This window comes from Dama dama, chromosome 12 (genome assembly GCF_033118175.1).
Source record: "Dama dama isolate Ldn47 chromosome 12, ASM3311817v1, whole genome shotgun sequence".
Lineage (NCBI taxonomy): Eukaryota > Metazoa > Chordata > Mammalia > Artiodactyla > Cervidae > Dama > Dama dama.
Genome location: NC_083692.1, coordinates 18,452,247 through 18,475,359, shown reverse-complemented (window position 1 = coordinate 18,475,359; position 23,113 = coordinate 18,452,247). Strand labels below are relative to the sequence as shown.

The following is a 23,113-nucleotide window of genomic DNA, read 5'->3' as shown; positions in this document are numbered from 1 at the left end:
CTCTAGCGGCCGGTGATTGGACGGCTCGTCTCCGGAAGTGCCGCCTAAGGCGGACAGGTTCAGTTCCGTTCAGTTCAGTCGCTCAGATACGGCTCAGGTCAGCGCCATGGTGGCCCACCTGGCCAGGGTCCGGTGGGACGCTGTCTTTGCCGCTGCCCAGAAGGGCCCGCGGGTCTCCTGCCGGAGGTGGGCTGGCGCCTCGGCGGACAACGTGTACGATGTGGTGGTGTCAGGGGGAGGCCTGGTAGGCTCCGCTATGGCTTGTGCCTTAGGTAAGCGCATCTGCAGGCCAGTATTTGCGGGGAGCGAGGCCATTGAAGGAACGATGAGGAGTGTGGGAGCCCTGGCACTGTTTGCCCAAAGCCTGAGTGTTGCACATCTTGTGGTCCATTTCCTGCCCAGAGGAACCGAAGGACCCCGGGGGCAAACGTTTGTTCCTTCAGATTTCCGAAGGGTCAAAAGTGGGAGGGACCGTACGTGTCCTTCCAACACGTGGGTACACAGACCCGCCCAGGGTTATTTCGGTCTGGACACCGAAGTCATCCGGCAGTTGTCTACTGAGCTAGGTTAGGCGGTTTTCTTCTTGTTGTTTTTTAGACCGCTTCATTGAGATAATAGTTGGCATACCACAAACTTCACCCACTTAAAAGCATATAATGTAATGATTTTTAGTTTATTCGTAGAGCTGTGCAGCCATTGCCACAATGAATCTTAGAACATTTTTATCACCTCCCCCCCAAAGAAACACGAACCCGTTAGTAGTCACTGCCCATGCAGCCCACCTTCTCCCCCATCTTCCTCACCCTAGTACCCTAGGCAACCACTCATGTACTTTTTCGTCTCTATAGATTGGCTTTTTCAGGACTTTTTCGTACATGTGGAATCTGCTTAATGTTTTCAGGAATCATCCAGATTGCAGCATATGTCAGTGTGTGCGTGCTCAGTCGCCTCCTAGTCTTGCGACCCCATGAACTGTCACGTGCTGGGCTCCTTTGTCCATGGGATTTTCCTGACAAGAATACTGGAGTGGGTCGCCATGCCCTCCTCCAGCGGATCTTCCCAACCCAGGGATCGATCGAACCTGAGCCTCCTGCATTGCAGGTGGATTCTTTGCCGCTGAGCCACGGGGGAAGCCCAGCATGTGCCAGTACTTTGTTTGTTTTTATTGCCAAATAATAAATAATATTTTGGGTGGATATATATAGCCTATTCTGTTTATTCATTCACCAAGTGATAGACATTTGAGTCGTTTTCACTTTGGAGCTATAACAAATAATGCTACTAATCATTTCTCCTACATGCTTTTGTTTGTGTAAACATGTATTTTGGTTATCTTGGATATAATCTTAGAAGTGGATTTTCTGGGTCATTTGATAAACTCTGCTTAACGTTTTGAAGAACTACCAGTGTTCTAGAGCGGCTGCACCATTTTACATTCCCACCAGCAATAAATGAGAGGTCTCATTTCTCCAGATCCTGGACAGCACTGTATTGTCTTTTTGTTACTAGTTAAAATAGTGAGTGTGAGGTAACATCTCCTGGTTTTGATTTGTATTTCCCTAATGACTAATGATGAATATTCTTTCATGTGTTTATTGGTTATTTGTGTATCTTCTTTGGAGAAATGTCTGTTCAGTACTTGAGAAGTTTTTTAGTCTTACTGAGTTTTTAGCTAATTTCATTAATATTTGGTGTTGTGCTCTTTGCTTTGTTTAGCTTTTTCCCCTTCCTGTTTTGTTCTTTTTCTCACCCCATTTGCCCACATCCCAAGGACGGAAACTTTTTATAAGCGTAGAGAATTCTGTATTGTAATTGTTCATTTTTCTGTTTTTTTTTTCCATAGAAGTATAAATTCCTTAATTCAAGGCTGACTTTAAGCAGATACTTGCAAGACAATTCTCTGTGTAAGTTTACAAAAGAGAGGTCATAGGCTGAGTACCCCAGGTTATGAGTCACTGCCTCTAAGTAAGTCAAACCTCCCAAGCGTAGGTTTTCCCTAAAAAATTCACATATCAGCTAATTTCCTGTTTTAAAAGCTCAGAGAAAATACTGACTGCTAAAACGTGAAAACTGAAGCTCAGTGGGAGATTTGTAAGTCTTTGGTACAATTTATTCAGTGAGCAAGCCTCTACTTTTTTCATATAAAATATGAACAGGGTAAGGAGACTCTGTCCTTGGACAGGTCCTGCTGAGTCAAGTAATCAACCTGCTTGAGATTCTGTGCTTGCTAGTGTCTCCCCTTGATCATCATGGCCTGTATCCCCAAAAATATTCTTTGTTAATAGGTTGTATGGTGATCAACTTTTACATTTTGACATCCACTTAATCTTGGATAGCTGCTTTAAAAGTGAAAATTTTCCATGGCCTCTTCACATTTCACTATAGACCAGTTTATGTCTTCCTTGATTCTTTTCTTCTTTAAACTCACATTAGTTTATGTTTTAGGCTTGAAATGTCTATTTCCCTCTCAGCATTGTTACTTGTAAATGATATTCTCCAGTAATTTTTTTTCCAAGAGAGTTTCCTAAAACATGATATTAAATAGCTAAAAATAAAATACTGAAAAATAAAGTAATGACCCTGACTGTTTTATGTGCTTGGAGATCTAATTTTTTTTGACCAAAGGAAATTTATAAAGTACATAATGTTATGTATGCATTTGTGGGTGATGAAAGCTAGAAACTGAGAGCTGGGATTAAAATCCAGTGTGGGGAGCCGGCCTGACTGCTCAGGCCCCTTCTCGGCCCTGAGAGAGATCTAAGAGGTCTCTCTCTGTCCCGCCACCCCTGATTTATTAAAGTGCAAATTGGCCTTTCTCACCTCCCTCAAGGAAATCGCTGCAGCCACCATTTGCCCATTTTCCTGACTCTGATAAGATTATCGGGCTCCTGTGAATGGTTTATGTCTAGGTAGTCTTTAACTGATTGTAAGACGCTGGTGCCATGCTCTGCTAGAGTTAAGATAAAACTCCTGAGCTAAAACTAGTGTCTGCAGTTCTGCACGTATGCATGTCTTTGATCTAAAATTTGGTGAATCCTGTTAGCATATATATGTATGTTACCCCTCAATAAAGTCGTCGGAATCAGTCACAAGCTGACTCCGTCCCTCTCAACCCCATCTTTCCGAGTCTTTTATTTCTCAGGTGCTCTGGTGATTGCGTCCTCGACCTGTTCGTTTTGCCGGCAGGTCCGGCAATCCAGAGCTTCTGATTTTAATTTCCAGTCCAATGATTGTTTTAAATAAGAAGGAAACTTCCTTTAAAGGAAGTTAAATGATGAAGTGACAGGTCTTCATATGAGATTGCATGTATTTAAATCCTCAGTCTTGTCTCTAATTCTGTCTGGGTAAAATTGTATAAATTACTCACAGTTTCTGTACATTGATTTTTCTCATCTCTAAAATGAGGACAGAATAGCTTTTTATTCTTCATAAAATTGTGGTATGGATTATATCAGAAGATACTATAGTAAACTGTATATAATTGCACCAGGCATATTAGTTCAGCTGCTCTGTCGTGTCTGACTCTTTGCGACCCCATGAATCACAGCACGCCAGGCCTCCGTGTCCATCACCAACTCCCAGAGTTTACTCAAACTCATGCCCATTGAGTTGGTGATGCCATCCAGCCATCTCATCCTCTGTCATCCCCTTCTCTTCCTGCCCGCAATCCCTCCCAGCATCAGGGTCTTTTCCAATGAGTCAACTCTCTGCGTTAGGCATATAGGAGTTAATAAACATTAGCAGTGATGATAATGGTAATAGTGATTCTATGGAACTTTGCTTTTAGATATGCTGGAAAAAGTAAACTATTAATATAATAATCTTGTTATTCATAAACGTGACAAATTATTATGGCACTAGGTTGTCATTTGATAAAACTATCTTGGATTCTTTATAGAGTGAAATGATTTCAAGGTTAAAATTTAGATATTCACCGATAATTCATAATTTCATTTAATTCAATCAACAGCTAAGTCATACATGTTTATGCTTTAACATAAACGTTATAGAGGCTATAGTGATATTATAGCCTAAAATATGTATTTTTGTTATTTTTTTCTATTTTTGCTCCCCTGGACAAGTATGGGATGGAAATCTGACTCTTTTCCTAAATGTTTCCTGATCTGTCATTGAAGGAAAAATGTCTGTTAAGACATTGAGTATCTCTTTGTGGGTTGAGGAGATAACAGCATATATTGCTGGGGACATTATTGCAATAAGAAAAGAATTCCTAGCCCCCAAGGAGTTTAGAATCCAGCAAAGGGGATTACGAACAGAAGGAAGATTGAAATGAAAGCTACCCTAGAGGAACAAAGAACTGACCTCTCCTGGGGGCGGAGGTATGCGAGCACGGTTTGAAGAACACTGTTGTGGAGGCAGGGCTTCAGCGAGCAGGCTCCACAGGGAGCAGGTGGCGGGGGCTTTCGGTGGGGGAGCGGCTGCTGTTAGATCAAGGCCGGGAGAGGTGAGGGACCAGAAACCACCCGCTCTGCTGAGCGCGGCCATGGCCGGGGCTCCCATCCTTCAGAGCAGAACCGCTGCCGCACGGCAGGGGGCGCCATGCCGAGCTGGTCGGTTCAGCGCTCCTCTCTTCCTTTCCCACCGGAGCTGCCCTTGATTTTCACCCTTTCTTTGTTGTATATTACAGTAGCGCCTTTTTTTCTCATTTACATTCCAAAATAAAAAGAGGGGTCAAGGTTTGAGGGGTTTCCCTGACCATTACTAAGTAAAACCTGCAGTGTTTCTTCTCTCCGGTAATTCCATCACAGGTGTTTTCTCCTATCTTGGTAGTAGCAGCTCACTGCTTACCTTTTCCCCTGCATCTTTTTCTGAGGCACTGTGGAGGATCTTGTGTCTGTGCTAGTCACCGGGTACCAAAGTCTCCAAGTCTTCTTTTTACTTCCCTGCACTGATGTTTTAGGACCAGAGTTTTCGGCACCACTGGTGTATTTTTTTGGCCCTCTTTTCTTTTATAAGCTTTTTATCTTTGACTTAATCTTGAGGCCACAGTGAATTTTGTTAGCTTTATTTTTCTTTTGAACAGGATTTGTAATTTTTAGTGACTTAATACTTTTAAGGTTGTAACTAACTGTATCTAAATACTGACGCCTTCCTTTCTTTTTAGGACATTCTATTCCCTTGTTACAGGTTATGCCATTATTTGCTTCTTTGTGCGTGGCAGGGGTTGGTCTGGAGAGTTCTTATTGCCACGAGCAGGGTGGTTTACATGACTGAAAAGGTGTTGTATGTTACTGCTTAGGACTCCGTATGGTGTTCCCTTTTTATGTGTCCTGTAAGATATTTGTATCCTAAGCACTAAGGAATTAGTTAATATGATACTTCTCTTGGAAATGAGAGAATAAATTGATTTTTCTAAAATGATATAACATTTTGTTTCTTTCTTTTTTTTTTTTTAGGACATGATATTCACTTTTGTGACAAGAAAATCCTGTTGTTAGAAGCAGGTCCAAAGAAAGTACTGGAGAAATTGCCAGAAACTTATAGCAACAGGGTCAGCTCCATCTCCCCTGGCTCTGCAACCCTTCTCAGTAGTGAGTAGAAGACCTTCTGTCATAGAGCCAGTCTCCTGTCTTTGACTCTCCAGGATGTCCCATAGGGCAGAGTCAGCGGGGCATCTGGCAAGGAGAGAGCTCACCGAAGTGCCTGGGAGAGGAGGGTGGGGTTGGTAAGTCTAGTACGTAGCTGAAGATTCCAAGAACTGTTCATGTGTCAACTTCCGGTCTGAGGAAGACTTTCTGCAGACATGTGGGTCCATATAGACATCATTTGTGATGTTGGGTCATTATGAATTGGTGGAATTGAAACTATATGAACTAATTGTGACTCTTCACTTCATCCTCTTTATTCCAAGAGTCAGCCTTCTGTGGGGCTGGGGAGCCTGAATGCTAAATGCTTTTAGGGTGTAGATGGATGTGTGCACAGTTAGCACGTTGTCTTCAGGTCTCTGCCAGATGTTACTCCCTCGAGCCAGCCTATGTGGAACCATCCCATCTAAAATGAGACTCTTGCATCATTCTCTAGCCCCTTATACCGCTTTATTTTTCTTTATGACACTTAGTACCTGATATTATGATTTTTTTTTTTTTTTTGTCTGTCTCTCCAGCTAGAATGTCAGCTGCTGAAGGACTGAGATTTGTCTGGTTTCCCACTTTGTACTTAGTACCTAGAAGTGTATCTGGCACATAATAAGTGCTCAGTAAACATCTCAATGAATGAGTTGCTTTGGTTCTCTAGATTTAAACAAAAAATCGTCTTTATCCAGGGAGTATGTAACCTCAGTGGGCTTCCCTGGTGCCTCGGACAGTAAAGAATCTGCCTGCAGTGAGGGAGACCTGGATTCAGTCCTTGGGAAGATTCCCCTGAAGGAGGGGATGGCAGTCCACTTCAGTATTCTTGCCTGGGGAATTCCATGGACAGAGGAGCCTGATGGGCTAAAGTCCGTGTGGTCACAAAGAGTCTGACAGGACTGAGTGACTAACACTTTGTAACCTCAGTAGGATGATTTTTGTAACACTTTTATTGTAACTCAGTAGGATTTTGTAACTCAGTATGATGACTTTATAACACTTTGTAACCTTAGTAGGATGATGAAGAGAAAGTACAATATGGATTTAATTTCCTTTATTATTTCTCTCTCTTAATGTGATTTGACCTTTGATCATGAAAGCTGGGTCTTTTTTCATGCTGTGTAATCAGAACTGGGGAACAGAGTCGCTTAGCTCCTAGCACCAAACAGGGTAGAAGTGGTGAGTATTTCTTTATTGTTTAACACTGAGAACAATCTCTCACTCAACAAGAAGAAGGGACAAAGCGAGACCCAGGAGGGCTGTAGGTCCCACGAGATTGCTCTGGTCTATATGTTGCTGCTCTTTTTTCTCATAGGTTTTGGTGCCTGGGACCACATCTGCAACATGAGATATAGAGCCTTTCGGCGAATGCAGGTGCTTCCTTTATCCACTTTTGGCAAGATATCTCAGTCTGTCTTGAGTTAAAATAATGGAGTACACATTCTCCAGGTTTTCTGTAAATGTGGGAAGAATTCAGGCAGAGTTTACACTCCATCTCAGGAAGTAGAAGGGAAGCATTCACAAGAGAATTTTCTTCTTACCATACATCTCCTGCCAGAGGGACTGACACCCGGGGGTTTTTCTGCCTCAGTCCCTTGGGACAGCAGTGCTCAGTTTCTGATTAGAGTAGTACCTCCTTTTCCTCGGGTTGTAATACATGCTTTCCCCTTGTGTTTCCAGGTGTGGGATGCCTGCTCAGAGGCCCTGATAATGTTCGATAAGGATAATTTAGATGACATGGGCTATATAGTGGAGAACGATGTCATCATGCATGCTCTCAGTAAGCAGCTGGAGGCTGTGTCAGGTGAGGCCCCTGACTCTCCTGTCTTCCAGGCACTCTTTGGAAGGAGAACTGTCTTAGAATTATCCTGGGACTTACTAGAAGGACCCCTCCTACAGATACTGATGTTCACCATAAAGAAGCCCTCTGAGGGTTATTTCAGGGTTGTTCTTTCTCTTTTTTAAAACAGCTTTACTCAGGTATAACTTACATACCAGTAAGTGTACACCCATTTTAAGCGTACAATTCAGTGACTTTCTGTTTTTCAGAATTTGCCTCTTCTGGACATTTCATTTAAGTAGAATTATACAATGTGTGTTTTTGTGTGTCTGACTTCTGTCCCTTAATACACTTTTGAGGTTTATTTATGTTGTAGCATGTGTCAGAACTCCAGTCTCTCGTATATATATATTATACTATTTATCCATCCATCAATGATGGACATTGGGTTGTTTCTACTTTTTAGTGGTTGTGAATACAGCTAGGAACATTTGTGTACAGGTTTTTGTGTGGGTATATGTTTTATTTTTTCTGGGTGGACACTTAGGACTAGAATCGCTGGGTCATGTAATAATTCTATGTTTAACATTGTCATAAATTGCCAAACTTGAAAGAGGCTGCACTATGTCACTTTACCACCAACAATTTTAAGAATTCCAATTTCTCCACCCCTTGCCAACCCTTATTCCCCTTAGCCTTTCCTTCTTTCTTTTTTTTAATAGTCATCCTAGTAACTGTGAGGTGGTGTCTCATAGTTTTGATTTTATTTACCTGATGACTAATAATGTTGAGTGTCTTTTCAGATGCTTGTTGGCTATTTGTGTATTTTTTTTGGAGAAGTGTCTATTAAGAATCTTTTGCCCATTTAGAACTAGATTGTCTTAATTTTTTAGTTATAAGGGTTCTTTGTGTAGTCTGGGTATAAATTCCCTTTATATATATATATATGTATGTATGTATGTTTTATAGATATTTCAGGGTTCTGGAGGGAGAAAAATTGGAAGCAACTTAAATGCTTTTTGTATGAGATAATGGTTCATCCATGGAATGAACTTCCATGTAGCTTTTAAAGATAAGTTAGATCTAACAGTCATTTAGAAACATGTCCCACAGTATACTGGTGAAGAAAAGTCTGTGTTGTATGATCCCACTTGTGTGTGTATGTGAGGGGGAATGGTGTGTGTGCATGTACAAACATAGGAAATTACCTGGAAAGCAACAGAACAAAGCTTTAACTGTAGCTATGTCTGAGTGGTATGATTAAAGGTGATTCCCTGCCCCTCTTTTAAACCTTTATTTGTAGTTCAGACTTTTACACTAAGTAAAAAAGTAATAAACATATAATTTTTATGATCAGAAAAGTAAAATGTCTTCCGGGGGAAGGAAAACCTTATGAAATCTAGAACTTGTTTAAGCCTGTGGTGTTCCCCACCCTGTTTGTTGTGAAAGCACATGTGGGTTCATTTGGGCATAGAGTGAAGCTAGAGGAGCGGGAGTGTGGGGAAAAAAAGGAGTGCCTGGTCAGGTCACGCACTGATTGATCCCTGTGGCCTCTGTCTTTTATTAGCTCTTAGACCATAACATTGATCACATGGGTTATTTTTTTTAGGTTTAAAGACCTAAAATCAATGATAAGATAAAGATAAGCTGTCTTGAGATCTTGCTTTATTTAGTTACTGAGTTTTTTCCTCAGCCTGTGGGCCAACTGTCTAATGTTTTGTTTTCTCTCTTTGACCTCCCTAGACCGAGTGACCGTTCTCTACAAGAGCAGAGCAGTCAGCTATACCTGGCCTTATCCATTTTCCATGGCAGACTCCAGCCCTTGGGTTCATATTACCCTAGGTGATGGCAGAACCCTCCAGACCAAATTGTTGGTAGTTGAAGATTCTTATTTTGCCAGGGGTCTTGCATATCTACATCTTATTAGAGTCTGTGGTCTCTCGTTTTAGATCTTAGCTATAGTTGAAGTTGATTTGAGGCAAAGCTTTTGGCTATAAAGACCTGGAGCCACTCAGACCAGCTCCAGTGAGGATGGCCCTATTGTAAATGCTCTATAGGAGGCAGTTTCTCGGACCATCGTATGTCTTAACATAAAGGATAGCTGGCCTTACAGGGACAGGAATCCCAGGGTCAGAAAATGAGCCCTTTCCCTCCCTCTCAGTAATCCTGCAGCCACTCATCTTGCTTCTCCCATTTTTTTTCTCTTTCTGCTCGTCAGCTTCCCCCTTTCCATGGCAGCCATTCTCAGCCTTGCATCAGGACTGTTCGACCCCAGTGTCTGCCTTACTGCTGTCTAGTTCAGGGTGAAGAGACTTTGGCTGAGTTTAACCTATGGCTGGCCCTGCTTGGGTCAGATGTCCAGCTCTGGTCTGCCTAGGATCACTTATGTAGGGCTTCTCCTCTAGGAGCTGGGAGTGAGGCAGGCATGATAAAGAGTTGCCTTCCCCAGATGGGCTTGCTAGCAGTTGGAACTGGAGAAAACTTTTAGGAGGCAGGGACAACCTTCTGAAATAGTTTTGTTAATTAAGAGATTGGCAGACTCAGCAGGCTTTTGTCTGCATGCAGATTGGTGCAGATGGTCACAACTCAGGAGTGCGGCAGGCTGCGGGAATCCGGAATGTTAGCTGGAACTATGACCAATCCGCTGTCGTGGCTACTCTGCATTTATCAGAGGTAAGATCCTGAGCCCACCATCGGGGGCCCTGCTCATGCCTAACTGGTACCGGGCACTTCTGACAAGGACTCTTCTTCTGTGTGTTGTAGGCCACTGAAAACAACGTAGCTTGGCAGAGATTTCTCCCCTCTGGGCCCATTGCTCTGCTTCCGGTAAGAAGTCCTTCTGGCTTTTCTTCTTAAACGTGTCAACCCTTGTTCTTTTAGCACCTCACTCCACTCAGCCTTTTGCTGGTTTTGAGGGACTATGCCCAGACTAAGTTTGTTACCCCTTCTTATTGTCTGTCCCTCGTGCCTGTGAGCTCTTAGGAACCGAAGTGTCAGCCCTTGGCATTGATGTTCTTCCAAAACAGCTCTCAGACACTATGAGTTCCTTGGTTTGGTCCACATCCCATGAACATGCAGCAGAGCTGGTCAGCATGGAGGAGGAGGAGTTTGTGGATGCCATTAACTCCGCCTTTGTGAGTATCACCTGCCGATGGCGTGTTGCAGGGATAGATACAGAAAGGTGGTTCTGAGCAAGAAGAAAGGAACAATCAACACACTGCCCCTTCGGACCTATACCACTTGATCTGGATTACATGGGGGAGAGGCTTCAGGAAAATGTAAAACTACAGAAATTAGCTTGTGTGCCCTTCTGAGGGTTGTGGGCTGCTGCTCTGCTGACTGAAACAGCTGCCTGGGTGGAAGTTACTTGGATAAGTAACTTTTTTTGAAGCGATAATACTTTGATAATTTTTAGCAGAAGCCAGCAAGAACAAAAGGAACTAAACGTACTAAAGGGGCTTCCAAGATAAATGATGACCCTTTCTGGGTCACTTAGTGTGTGTTCCTGGCATAAGGCCTTTGCTGTACATTCATTCAGCAAGTTATGAGTGCTGCTATGTAGATGGCGCTGGCATTAGACAAGTGAGATATAGTCCCTGCTTTCAGGAAGCTCAAAGTCAAGTGAGGAAGGACACAGAAATGAGTTAGGGTCCAGTGGTAGAGTTTGCCTAGGATACTATACTATGGCGCTTGGAGGAGAACGATAGACACAGGATGGTTTGGAGGGAGGTTTACAAAGCGATGATAGCTTCTGGATACTCCTAGGTGTTACCGTGGTGAATTAGAATTGAGGTGACATTCTAAGCAGAGGGGTGTGTGGAATCAAGAGCATGCTATAGAGAGCGCTACTTTGTGTCCGGCACGTGCATTTTGAGGGTTAGGAATGGTGAAAGATGAAACTGAGAGGTAGGTAGGGGCAGCTCATGAGCAGTTTGATTTGGTTCTACAGCTTGTGGGGAGTGATGGGGAATTGCATTTTGCATTCATTTGAGGGGCTTGTCACTTGTGGTACCACTACCCATGACTTTAGTTATAAAATGGTTGCCTTGGTGAATGTTCTAATTCCCTGCTGGAATCGCTGATGAACTTTCACTTTGTTTTGTGGTCGATACTACTACTCAGTGGAGTGATGTGAACCACACAGACTTCATCGACTCAGCCGGCTCCATGCTACAGTCTGCAGTTGCCTTTCTGAAGCCCACTAGAGTCTCAGCTCGCCAGCTGCCCCCCAGTGTAGCCAGGGTGGACGCCAGAAGCCGAGTCCTGTTTCCTCTTGGGTTGGGACATGCTGCCGAGTACGTCCGGCCTCGGCTGGCCCTCATTGGGTAAGACGGTAACAGCAGAGCTGCTCCCTTTTTCCTCTGGCTCGAGGCCACACCTGAACTCTGCTTTATTCTTAGGGATGCAGCCCACAGGGTCCATCCACTTGCAGGGCAAGGTGTCAACATGGGCTTTGGGGATATCTCCAGCTTGCTCCATCACCTCAGTACTGCAGCCTTCAACGGCAGAGACTTAGGTAAGGATTCAGTGTACCTTGGAGAAGTATCTCGAGCTCATATAATACAGGAAGATCAGGAAAATGGCTCCTCGGGAGCCAGATGTAGTGGGCATAAATGCATCTGGTTTGCTAGGAAAGAAAACAGCAGTACAGAATTAGGGAGGTAACCTTGCCTTTTCCCTCCAGGCTCCATGAGCCACCTCACAAGTTATGAAACAGACCGACAGCGCCACAACACCGCTCTTCTGGCCGCTACGGACCTGCTGAAAAGGCTCTATTCCACCAGGGCCACCCCCCTCGTGCTGCTCAGGACCTGGGGCCTGCAGGCCACGAATGCAGTGTCTCCACTCAAAGTAAGAGAGCGCTCCCAGATCTCCGAGAGTCTTGCTCACTGAGGAATGACTCGGCCAATGACTCTTTAATTTCTTTGAATTAATTTTCTTGGCTGTTAAATTATCATCTTTATCTGAATACCTTCCCCAGTGCTTATGAGCAGAAATGTCCCTGCTGGGCTTTTTGGGGCTAGCCCACATGGAAGCAGTAACTCTATATAAAATAGTGAGTAAGACTTTGTTAAAGATGCTTAAACTCCTTTTGCTGCTGTCCAGCTTCTTTCCTGAGAAACTTCCATTAAAAGTTACTTTGAAGGGACTTGGAAGGAGAATCTGTCTGGAACTTTTGCCAATTTTTGCTTCAATCACTTTAAATATTTTAAAGTACTATCTTCACTTGCCTTCATACCTTAAAAATTTTGTCAAGAGTATCACTCACTTGATTTCATTTTATCTCTAGGAACAGATTATGGCCTTTGCAAGCAAATGAACACTCTTCTTCTGGAGATGATGTTGATGAAAAATGCATATCGAACATCTTTTTCCAAGACCACATCATTTCAAAATTTAATAAATTTACATTAGAATTCTGCAGTCTCTCTTTCTCCTCTGCTTAATGAACTTTTGGAGCCCAAAGGATGAGTGATAATTTATGGTGAGGAGGGCATATCAACCAAGCCAAGGGGAAAAATCAAAGGAAGACTATGACTTGGTTGAAAAGAAATTTTTATTACATAAAACAAAAATTGCTAAGGTGCCGTCTCATTCATTTTCACTTGTTAACAATTTTTTTGAAAAAGAAGATTTATACAACTTTTTAAAAATGCTGTTTGTAAATTTATACAGTTGTCTTTTTGATAAAGACAAGACTTAGAAAGTCAATTGATGCATTTTTGTTAGAACTCCTATTTTAAAATTAATAATGCTAGAATGTAAAATAAGACAAATTGCTTTAACCTTTGTTATAGATATATTAGACTTTCTTAAAAGGAAACCAAATTTTAAAATGCTAGTTATTACTTCCTTATCACAGCACCATTTTTCATCGATGGCTCCTCTGTGGGACACCACTGTATTCTGTCATAAAACAATAAATAATTTCATTGCACAGTTTAAAAGACCTCAGGAACCAGGTCAAAAGAAAAGAATCTGATTAGCAGCAGAATTTGTTCATGTTTGACTGCAGACTGCTGGGCGGGGGGCGGGTTGCTTTACTTTGCGGTTTTGAAGTGCTTAGCCCACAGTACCCAAGATGCCTATCAAAGAGATTTTTGGATCCATTGGATTCGTATGCCATAATGAATATCTTGCCCAGAAGTCTGATTTGAATATGAAAGGAGAAGATAACAGTCTGCTTTTTGAAGGAGTGGGAAATGTGTTACCACAGAGAAGCTTTTCAGGTAAATGCAGAAAATTTGTAAGATCTAGAGTTAAAACATGAATGTTGCAGGTCTTCCTGGAATCTCAGGAAAAATGTGCCCAGAATGAAAGATGGCAGCTCTGGGAAAAGCTGGGTGACTACTGGCAAAGTCCAGAAAGGTCACTGTAGGGAAAAAAGGTCATCTTTCATAAGAAAATGGAAAGGTAAAAAGAACATGGACTCTACAAAAGTACACAAACAAAATCAGGCAAGACATGAAATTTAAGGCACACCTTGAAAGGACCTCCATAACCCACAGAGGATGTTTTGATGAAAACACACACAAACATCCACTATGTGCCAGGCCTTGTCCTAAGTATTTGAAATATATAACATATTTACAGAAAGGAAACCTAATCACCAATATTACACCTGTAGGACCTCTTAGTAAGAGGCCCAAAAAAGTGTACTAGCGGCAGAAAGAATATTATAGACAAAACTTTTTTGTAAGAAATAAAAATTCTCATTCCAAATTGCTCCTATAATGGATAAACTGGCTAATTTTCCAGATGTTCTAATCAAGATTATCGAAAATATGTAGCTACATTTCTGGAGTTATAATGCATCTACCCAAGAGTTCTGAAAGTATTTGGGATGACTAAAGGAGTCAGCTGAACAACATGTGGCCTTTATAAAAAAAGTTTCAGAGATAAACTGTGGTGATAAAAGACCAGGAAATCTTACCCATCAAGCTGGAGGAGTCTTTAGTGAACACAGCTTATCTCTTGGGAAAACTTGGTTTCTAATGGGAAATGGTCTCCCCCAGTGAAGTTTATCGGATTTCAGTTCTGGAACCAGGAACTGAACCTGGGCCCTCGGCAGTGAGAGCATGGAGCCCTAACCACTGGACCACCAGGGGATCCCCTGTCCCTGATCTTGAACATTTAGTGTATGAAGACTGGTTCTAACGGCCTCTTTGGACAAAGATGGGAAGGTCCAGAGGTCAAGTGGTATGTTAAAGAGAATGTAAGGGATTTAGGAGATGTTTTCTTCAAAACACCAAAAGACTGTGGAAGGAGAGATTAGAAGACTGGAGGAGATATTTTTTTTTTAACATCAGTGCAGTCCCAAAGTGGAATGAGTTGTCTGGAAACATGCCTAAACAGAAACTGGGTGACAACAAGTTAGAAGCATTAAGGGACTGCAATGGGTAAAGGCTGGATTACATTTTTCAACTATTTCCAACTCTAAAGATTCTATTATTTCATTCTGTTTTAGCATTTTTGGAGGAAGAGAATAGGTATAAAGGTGACCTCAGTATAATTAAACATTAGTGTGAAGAATGAAAAAAATGCCACATAGAATTGAAAAATTTGGGGGGGGGGGGAATAAGTATATAGAAATTTGCTTAGTTATTTACACAAATCAGATGTTAAATATTTCTTGACTCAGTGGAATACTATTAAAAATAAGGTTCAATGGGAACTGGTGTGAGGGCTGAGTATATGTGAAAAAGCTGAGTCTACTGTGGAAGCTACAAGTGTGTGGAGGTACAATTCTGCTGGAAGGAAGCTGGAGGTAAAGAGCCAGACTACAGGAAGATCTTCCAAGTCCAAGAACAATCAAGTGGGTAGACAAGCAAATGATGGTCATGTGGGGGAGAACAAGATAATGGACTTTAGGGGAAATAATTCACAAAATTGAATGCTGAATATTCAAAGTGAGCATCCACTATATGGTGTGGGCCAAGATGGCCAATTAAGTCAAATGTTAGGTATCACCAAGAAGGGTATCAGAAACCCTGGGACTAGACAACTATGTAGAGGATGCTAGCTAAAATGATCAGCGGGCAGGGCAGAAAGAGACACTGCTATAAAGAGAATAAAAGGGCAAGCTGAAAGGTGCTATTACCAAAATCTAGATCCTTGGAAAGCACACCCACAGGCCTCTTACCAGAAGCCAGGGTATAGCTGTATTAGAAAATACAAAGAAAACAAGTTTAGGATGACAATATAAACACGAGCCTAGGAGGAGGTATTTGCACTGAAAACACACACATACTCCTTATATAAGACTGGATATGTCCATTAATCCGAGGGTTGACTGATAAAAATTTGATTAAAAGAAGGTGGTCTGTACAAGGCAGCCACACCCTCCCAAAACCTGTCCCCTTAACTGGATGTTCCCCTTCTGGCCAATGAGGAGTTGCTCTCCAGAGATTTAGAATGGCTGCTCTCAGCTGGCTGGGTTGGCGCTAACACAAAGTGGGATCGTGTAACTTCAGATATGGCGTTTTTCTCTTTGAATTACACATGGAAAGCAAAACCTTTTTCTTTAAGGGCAGGGGAGTGGAAGTAAAGGTGGGACAGGGCAAAGTGTAGGAAAAATACCGGTGTCAATAGGTCATGGGCCTGTCATCAGTTTAACATCTAAGAGGATAATGAAAATGTTCAAAGGGATGAGGCACTAAAAGGGCTGAAATGAGATTTTTCTTTGGTTGCCATGGTTCCATCCCTGGGTTCCCCAACGTTAAGTTCCAAAGCTGTGACTTTTGGCTCTCTGATACACAAGGAACCTCAAAGATTTAGATTCTGGTACCAGCTGTGCATGAAGAGTGGTTAGGAAACAGTTCACATTTGATGTGTAAAATTAGTTAAACCCAAATCTCTAGACCCAAGGGCAAGACCTGTCTGCAAAAGCCCCTTCCTCTTGGTGAAACCAGCTGCTGGGCTTCAGTCCAGGCGGCCCCCAGACTAGCTCAGAACACAACAGAATCCTCTCCTCTCTCGTTCTCCCTTTAAAAATGTTGGCAAATGCAGGCCTCAGAGGAATGCTGTGGCCTCAGTGGGAGATGCCCAGAGACTGCAGCAGGTGAAAGGTGGCCCCCAAGGCCCAGCCGGTCTCGATGTTGTTCACTTTCTTCGTGAGCTGTTGGGAAGGAAAAAAAAAGTCTTCACATTTTAATTCCATTCTCAACTCTAGCAAGCACAACAAGCAGAGAATATCTTCCCAGATCATCTACATGGCCAAACCAAGGCAGCATGGGAGTAGCCAGTCTCTGGAGGCTTCTCCCAACCCTCCCTGCAAGTTCCCCTTCCACCACTGCCCAGCGCCCCTACACCTGCCCATCTGATCCCTGAATCTTCTGGCCCAGGAAGTGGTCTCAACTCAGGACTTCTGAAAAGGACCTTTTAGATAGGCTTCTGAACTCTCCCTAGTCCTGAAACTAAATATATAACAGGAGTTAGTAGATTTAGGGGTAGGAAAGAACATACTAGGCTTCTCAATTCATACTTTGTAATTAACCTCCTCTTCTTAAGCACTCGTTAATAACCAACCAAGGGATTTGAGGCATTCTAGGCCAGATTGTGCTTCAGTTGGTTCAATGACTTTGGGCAAAAATTAATTTTCTCAACTACATAACAGGATTAGATTAGCATTTATCAAATTGTTTCTTCAGAATCCTAGGGGTTCCTTAGAAATGCTTCAAAGGAGAAAGGAGGCAAATGGTGGTTTTCCAGGCCCCCTACCTCTGCTTCAACAAGATAACTCCATTTTATCAGTTTTACTGGAATTCTGCATAAGCAATTATAAAGATGCTATGCCCAGGGTTGCAAATCAGTGGACTGGTTTTAATCTTCTAACTTCTTATGACACAATACTTCTGTTAACTTAATAAAATTAAGTCAACAGGCAATGTCCCAAAAGCTGAGAAGAATGGCATGTGAATCATTATCTTGAGATTTAGTCTGTGATAACCAAGTCACACTGGGAGTGCCCCCTAGCCCCACCACCCTGAAATGTCCTTCCTCTGTCCTCAGGACCTCGATACCAAAGTGAAGTGATCTCTGGAATAGGAGATACAATACAAATTCTGCTGCCCCTGAAATGAAGACTAAAAGGATGCCAGAAATGGAAATGGCAGAAAATTGTCCTTAAATGATTTGGTTACTGTTGATACTTAAGTACAGGTAGTAGTTAACTTAGTATTGAGGGCTTAGGATGACCCCAAGCCTCCCACTGGTATGAAATGCCTACACTATATTAATAACTTACTATGTGCCAGGCACTGTACTTTATCTCAATTTTCATAAGAGCCCTAAGAAATGGGTACTCTAAGGACCCCTGTGTTTTGAATGAGGAACTTAAAAGAGAGGGGAAGTAAGTCATCTAAGGTCACAGAGCTAGTAAGCTTGCAGAATCAGAGCTTGAACCCAGATTTGATGGAGAACAGAGCCCATGCTTTTAGCACTACGCTTTACTGACTATGGTCAAGTAACTCCTTAAATGCCAGTATTCTCGGCCGGTATAACAACACACTAAATCCAAATACCTCTGTACAAATGAATTTATGAAGTCTGTATAACACAAGAAATGAGGCACTATAAACTGATCTGGAAATGAAGAAACAGGAAGGGGAAGTGACACAAGAGAAGGGAACTTCACAAAGTACAATCTATGTCCTTGACCTTAAAATTCAAAGTTGCCTTGTGCCATAGTTGTATGTTTGTTACATCTCCTCTAATGGTCTGTATACTATTAATATTTGAGGACAAAGATTACATCTTTATCATCTCTGTAACTAAAATATGCAATTACTCAATCATAGTATAGAATATAAAAAATACGGGATGGATGAGATGTGTTTGGAATAGATAAACAAGCTACTACAGATGAAGTAAGGAAGACAAAAAGGGACCCAAAACTCAAGAGGCACTAAATATATGAGGCACATATAAAATACATATGACATACGACGCAAGGCATTCAATACTCATGAGGTCTTAGTAAGCCACTCACTGGTGATACCCTTTGGCAGAGGTGCCTCATGTGCTCTGCCAAACAAAATCATCAAGCAGGCTAATGAGCGAGCTGATGCTACTGACCAGTGCACTTGCCTCGTGCCCCTTCAAAAAGAGCAGCTTGCCCCAGGCACCCTGTCCTTGTGCTCCCTTGACCAAACTTTACCTACAGTGCTTGAAACCACATGGTCAGCAGCAAAGACAGGCAGGACATGTGAACCCAGAATCAGGAAGTACAGCACTGCTTGCACCCCATCCTGTGTGTTCCCCTTGCTTCTCACTCTGACTTTTGAAATTGATTTAATAAACCATGTGACTTGGGCATCTTAACTTGGGCCACAAGCCACTCTGCTCTATGACCTCTGGGATAGCTTGCCTGGTAATAGAGTCGACCCTTGAACAACAGGGGGTTATGGGTGCCAGCCCCTGTGTAGTTGAAAACCTGCATATAACTGTACAGTCGGCCCTCCGTATCTATGGATTCAACAAACCACAGATTGTGTAGTACTATAGTACTTACTATTGAAAATAATCCATGTTATTCAGCCTGTATTATTCAAGGGTCAACTGCACTTAGAAGCTGCTACTGCATCAAGCTAATTTCCTATATTCATGGTGCCTTGCACACTGCCTTATCCATAGCCTGAATAAAATTATCTCAAAATTCCACCTGCAGCCACTCTGATTACTAAACAAGTTTTTAACTCTTTCTCCCCAACTGCAAAGTGAGAGGACTGTTATGTGACACTGGTGTCCTCTCTCTTACCTGTAGGACAGTGCTGCTTGCAAAGCCAAAGCCATCCTTCAACAAGGCTGTGATGTAAGTGAGATCCATGCACAGGAAAGGACTGCCTGAGGTGAAGTTCTCCAGGTTATCACACACTGGCGGTGAGAGAAAGGAAAGAGTGCGATGCAAGTCTGCAGCCATCTGAGAGCTGTGATTTTCTCTAAATACAGACTGAGAATGAGCACAGCAGAATCCTCATTCTTCCTCTCCCAGATGCTTGGGAATCTCAAGGGCTAGAACTGTGCACGGACAGCCTCTGCAGGACCCCAGCTCATCAAGAACCTGCACGTTTTTTTGTTTTTTTTTTTTAAGAACCTGCATATTTTTGACGTGACATCTCATATACTCAAAGGTGCATGGGTCTTAACTAGTTCATTTGCTATGACATGTATTTCTATGACCTAATGTTGGGGCTTAATTCAACTAAGTCCCTTATACAGTGTTAATGCTGAGGCCCAGAAGACAGGGAAATACCAGTTAGTCCTATTTCACCGCCTCTGGATGAGATCAGTTATTTGCATTTATGATGGACTCGTTCAAGGAAGCCTCTGCAACTATTTCTCGTATATTCTGGTGGTTAGAGTTTCATTACTACTGATAACACTATTTCAACTTTTAAAAAAGGAAGAAAGAAAAGTAGTAAGAAGAAAAGGTTTTCACCATTTGTCCAAACTCTTGTATTCTCATTTTTTCTTTGCCACTTAATGCTTTTAATTCCTGGCAAAGATAGGAAACCAGCCTGCTGAGCGGCTTTCTGCTGGCTGAGGGGCATCAAGTGACCTTAGGGTCACTGGGGTCGGCAGGCACAGCCTCATGGGCTTGCCTTCAGTGGTTTCCACTGACACTCACCTTCCCTTGCTTTTCTCTCAAAATCTTCAACTTTTAAAACACCCCCCTTTTCATAATCTGAAATGAAACAGAACAGCAGTTGAAGTCAAAAGACCTTCCAGGAAACATAAGAAAATTCATCCTAGTGATATTTATAATAATGAAAAAGTAAAAGAATTTCCAGTATTAAAAATGAGATAAACAAACATGACATATCCCTACAATATAATCTATGCCACTTATTTTATTTATAATCTGTTATGTATGCTTAACTACAGCTAAAAAACTGGCCCATTAAAAGGGGGCCGTTAAATACAGTAGAAAATAAAAAATTAATTCATATCTCAGGCCATGACTGATCACATATATACATTCTCACAGCTAAACAAAATGTGTTACTATTATGATAAGAAAAACAGTTATAAAGTGGAAAGAGGAAACAGGAAACATTTTGGGGTGATGAGTATGTTCATTATCTTGAATTTGGTGATGGTTTCAAGGGTGTTTACACATGTCAAAACTTACCAAATCATATACTTGAAATATGTGCGTTTTATGTCAATTATACCTCCATAAAGATGTAAAAAAAAGAAAAAAAAGACTTCATGTATACTTGTTTAGTATATACTTCATGTATACTTGTTTAGGCCACCTTCTAGCTCCAAAAGATTCTAAACCATACTCTCCCACTTGAGTGACTTGGGAGAAAAGCAGGGTGCCCAGCTCAACAAAGCACTGCAAATACTCCTTTGTCACTTTCCTTCCCCACCACAGCCTTGCCCAGCTACCCCTGCACTGACACCTGGTGTGAACTTACCAATCATGTCTGTGTCCACGGCTCGGTCATAGTAGTAAGAGAAAGCGTAGAAGGAGCCTCTCTGGACCTCATCTGGTTGATGAAGCTTTCCTTGCACCACCCTCAGCACTTCGGCATAGCAGGGCTCAAAGCCCACCTCTCCTGTTGGCGCAAAGGTGCACACGGGCAAGGTGAGAAAAGTGAGAGGCAAGCTGCGGAAGGAGGAACAGTAGGAGGACCGAGGTGACCTGAGGCTCGGCACAAAGCGCTTACAGGCAAAGATGAGCTAATTCCTGCGGCTTCATCCCTCTGGAGAACTGGTACCTGCTTCTCCATGGAGGCTCCCTCCCTAACCTGTGTTCACCAAAGAAGCCACGGCCCACCTCAAGCTGCCACCCAGCACTGAGTTTCACAGGACAATAAGTATGCAGTTACAATAAGTATGCAGTTACAATGCAGTTACAATAAGTATGCAGAGGCTCACCTGCTTCCTTCACTGGAAAAATTAAGTTGCTCCCTTGAGTTGAACGTCTATGCCTTTTATAATACCTAAGATCAATTACTGTTTTATCGTCTCAATTCTCTAACTGAAATAGCTAAACATTAATTGAATCTGAGACAGTTTTACCCTGCTGAGGGCCAAGACCCTTAATACGTTAGATGCCAGCTAAGAAGAGGTTTCTAATGGATCCACAACACTTGGGCAGGGAAAGAGCTGCATAGAGAGTGACAGCTGCCGTGTTCACGGTCATGATACACTCCTGGAGGCATACCAACATCTCCTTGGAATTAGTTCCTGCCAAAGACAAGCTTCTCTTCTCTTGCACTCCGGAAGAAGTTTCCCATGGGACTTTTCCAGACTTCTACTATAAACGTAATTTCAACCAGTGGAAAAAATACCACTTGCCTTCTTGATTGCCACCATACTGGTATTTCACGCCCCCAAAGATCCACTCTGCTTCCAGCCATCTCGGCAGACAGGCACTTCGGAAAGTGTGTCCATCAATTCCTGGAAGAAACCAGATCACAAAGTAAGAGGCAAGGGTGTGAGAGAGAGAGAGAAAGAAAGGCAAACAAGAAGCCAGTAAGGTTAAAAGGTATTATCAAGGTGGCTGGGCCTTAAAATCATATGGAATTAGTTCTGGGACTGCATCCTATGATATGAATTCTTACTCGGGGTTCACAGATGGGCTTGGTGAACCCCCTGAAACTCCAGGCAAATTTTCATGCTTATGTCTATTTGGCAGAGAGGTCATTGGCTTTTATCATATATTAAATCTAAAACCGATAATGGAATAAAGTTCCCTCATTTCCAAAAAAAGGGAAAAAATACTGGTCTACTCTTCTCATTGGTTGTTGTAAGACTTAATACAATTGAAAATATAAACTCTGAAATGTCATATCATTATCACAATAATAGCTTACTATGAACCACATGCCATACAAATTGAATTAAATGCAAAATCTCTTTTAAGGTGAAGAAAAGGGACACAAGAAGTTTAGCTAACTGGCCCCAAATCACAAGACTGGTACTGAACCTGGTTCTGCCTGACGCCAAAAGCTGAACTTTTGACCCCTTTTCTGCCTATGAAGAGAGGAGTGGAGCTGTTCGGTTATTCTATCTGGTTAGTGGACTGTTGCCTGCACCTCCCACATAAAACTTAAGGGCCTGAGCGAGTTCCTGCCAAATTTACTCTTTGAGTCTTAATTTCTGCAGATGCTTCAGCTTCTGCAGATGCTTCACGCTATACCAACAGACTTCATGCTAGAAATGGCTAATAATATATCTATAAAAATATCTGAACTCATAAAGTAGAAAAGGAATTTGCCATTATTATGTCCATTTTACAACATATGCCTCCTACTTCAGCATAACCCCTTCTGCCACAGAATCACTGCCACGGTAGGGAAAAGGCAAGCTGAGCACTGGTGTCGCTCTCACCACACCCCGAGCAGCACAGGCACCCAGACCAACCTTCTGTCTCCAGGGCTCCCAGGGTTGCTAGTCTTGCAGCTTTCAATCCAAATCCCAAGTAACTGTAAAATACAGGATTGACTAATTTCATGCTGGTCCTGAATTCTCCAGCTTAAAGCTCCTTCTTCCAAAAGTAATATGGTTTCTCCGCCTCCCTTTGGAGAAAGGAAAACCTTGTTCTCTGTGACCCACTCATCTCATGTGGACAATAAGCAGTAATTCCTGCACAGTTCAGTTCAAGGCTGTGCAGTAAGAACTTTCCATGATTTAAAGGCCAGAGATGGTGACACTTCCTAGGGTCCCACGCGGGGATCCATCCTCAGAAAAGCTCTCATTATCTTAGCTTCTAGTCCAACTGTGATCATGT

At 42.4% G+C, this 23,113-nt stretch overlaps 2 protein-coding genes across 7 annotated transcripts in view; one reads left to right on the top strand and one right to left on the bottom strand.

Moving 5' to 3' along the window:
- Positions 1-49: 49 nt before the first annotated feature.
- COQ6 (coenzyme Q6, monooxygenase) lies at positions 50-12,792 on the top strand. Its single transcript, XM_061156661.1, has 12 exons — positions 50-272; positions 5,418-5,552; positions 6,904-6,962; positions 7,269-7,392; positions 9,112-9,242; positions 9,934-10,041; positions 10,132-10,194; positions 10,395-10,502; positions 11,491-11,693; positions 11,769-11,884; positions 12,053-12,219; positions 12,659-12,792. Exons 1-12 carry the CDS (start codon positions 107-109, stop codon positions 12,686-12,688), a joined length of 1,410 nt encoding a protein of 469 aa, XP_061012644.1. The 5' UTR covers positions 50-106; the 3' UTR covers positions 12,689-12,792.
- Positions 12,793-16,034: 3,242 nt separating this feature from the next.
- The window catches only part of ENTPD5 (ectonucleoside triphosphate diphosphohydrolase 5 (inactive)), a 29,996-nt gene continuing 22,917 nt past the window's right edge, over positions 16,035-23,113 (bottom strand). For all 6 annotated transcript variants that reach the window (XM_061156664.1, XM_061156665.1, XM_061156666.1 and 3 more), the window contains 6 exons: positions 22,747-22,808; positions 21,679-21,780; positions 20,793-20,933; positions 19,997-20,053; positions 19,127-19,242; positions 16,035-16,486 (listed from right to left, as the gene is read on the bottom strand). In XM_061156664.1, coding sequence (XP_061012647.1) covers positions 16,400-16,486; positions 19,127-19,242; positions 19,997-20,053; positions 20,793-20,933; positions 21,679-21,780; positions 22,747-22,808 — 565 coding nt within the window. In that variant the 3' untranslated portion in view covers positions 16,035-16,399. The remainder of the gene's footprint in view (positions 16,487-19,126; positions 19,243-19,996; positions 20,054-20,792; positions 20,934-21,678; positions 21,781-22,746; positions 22,809-23,113) is intronic.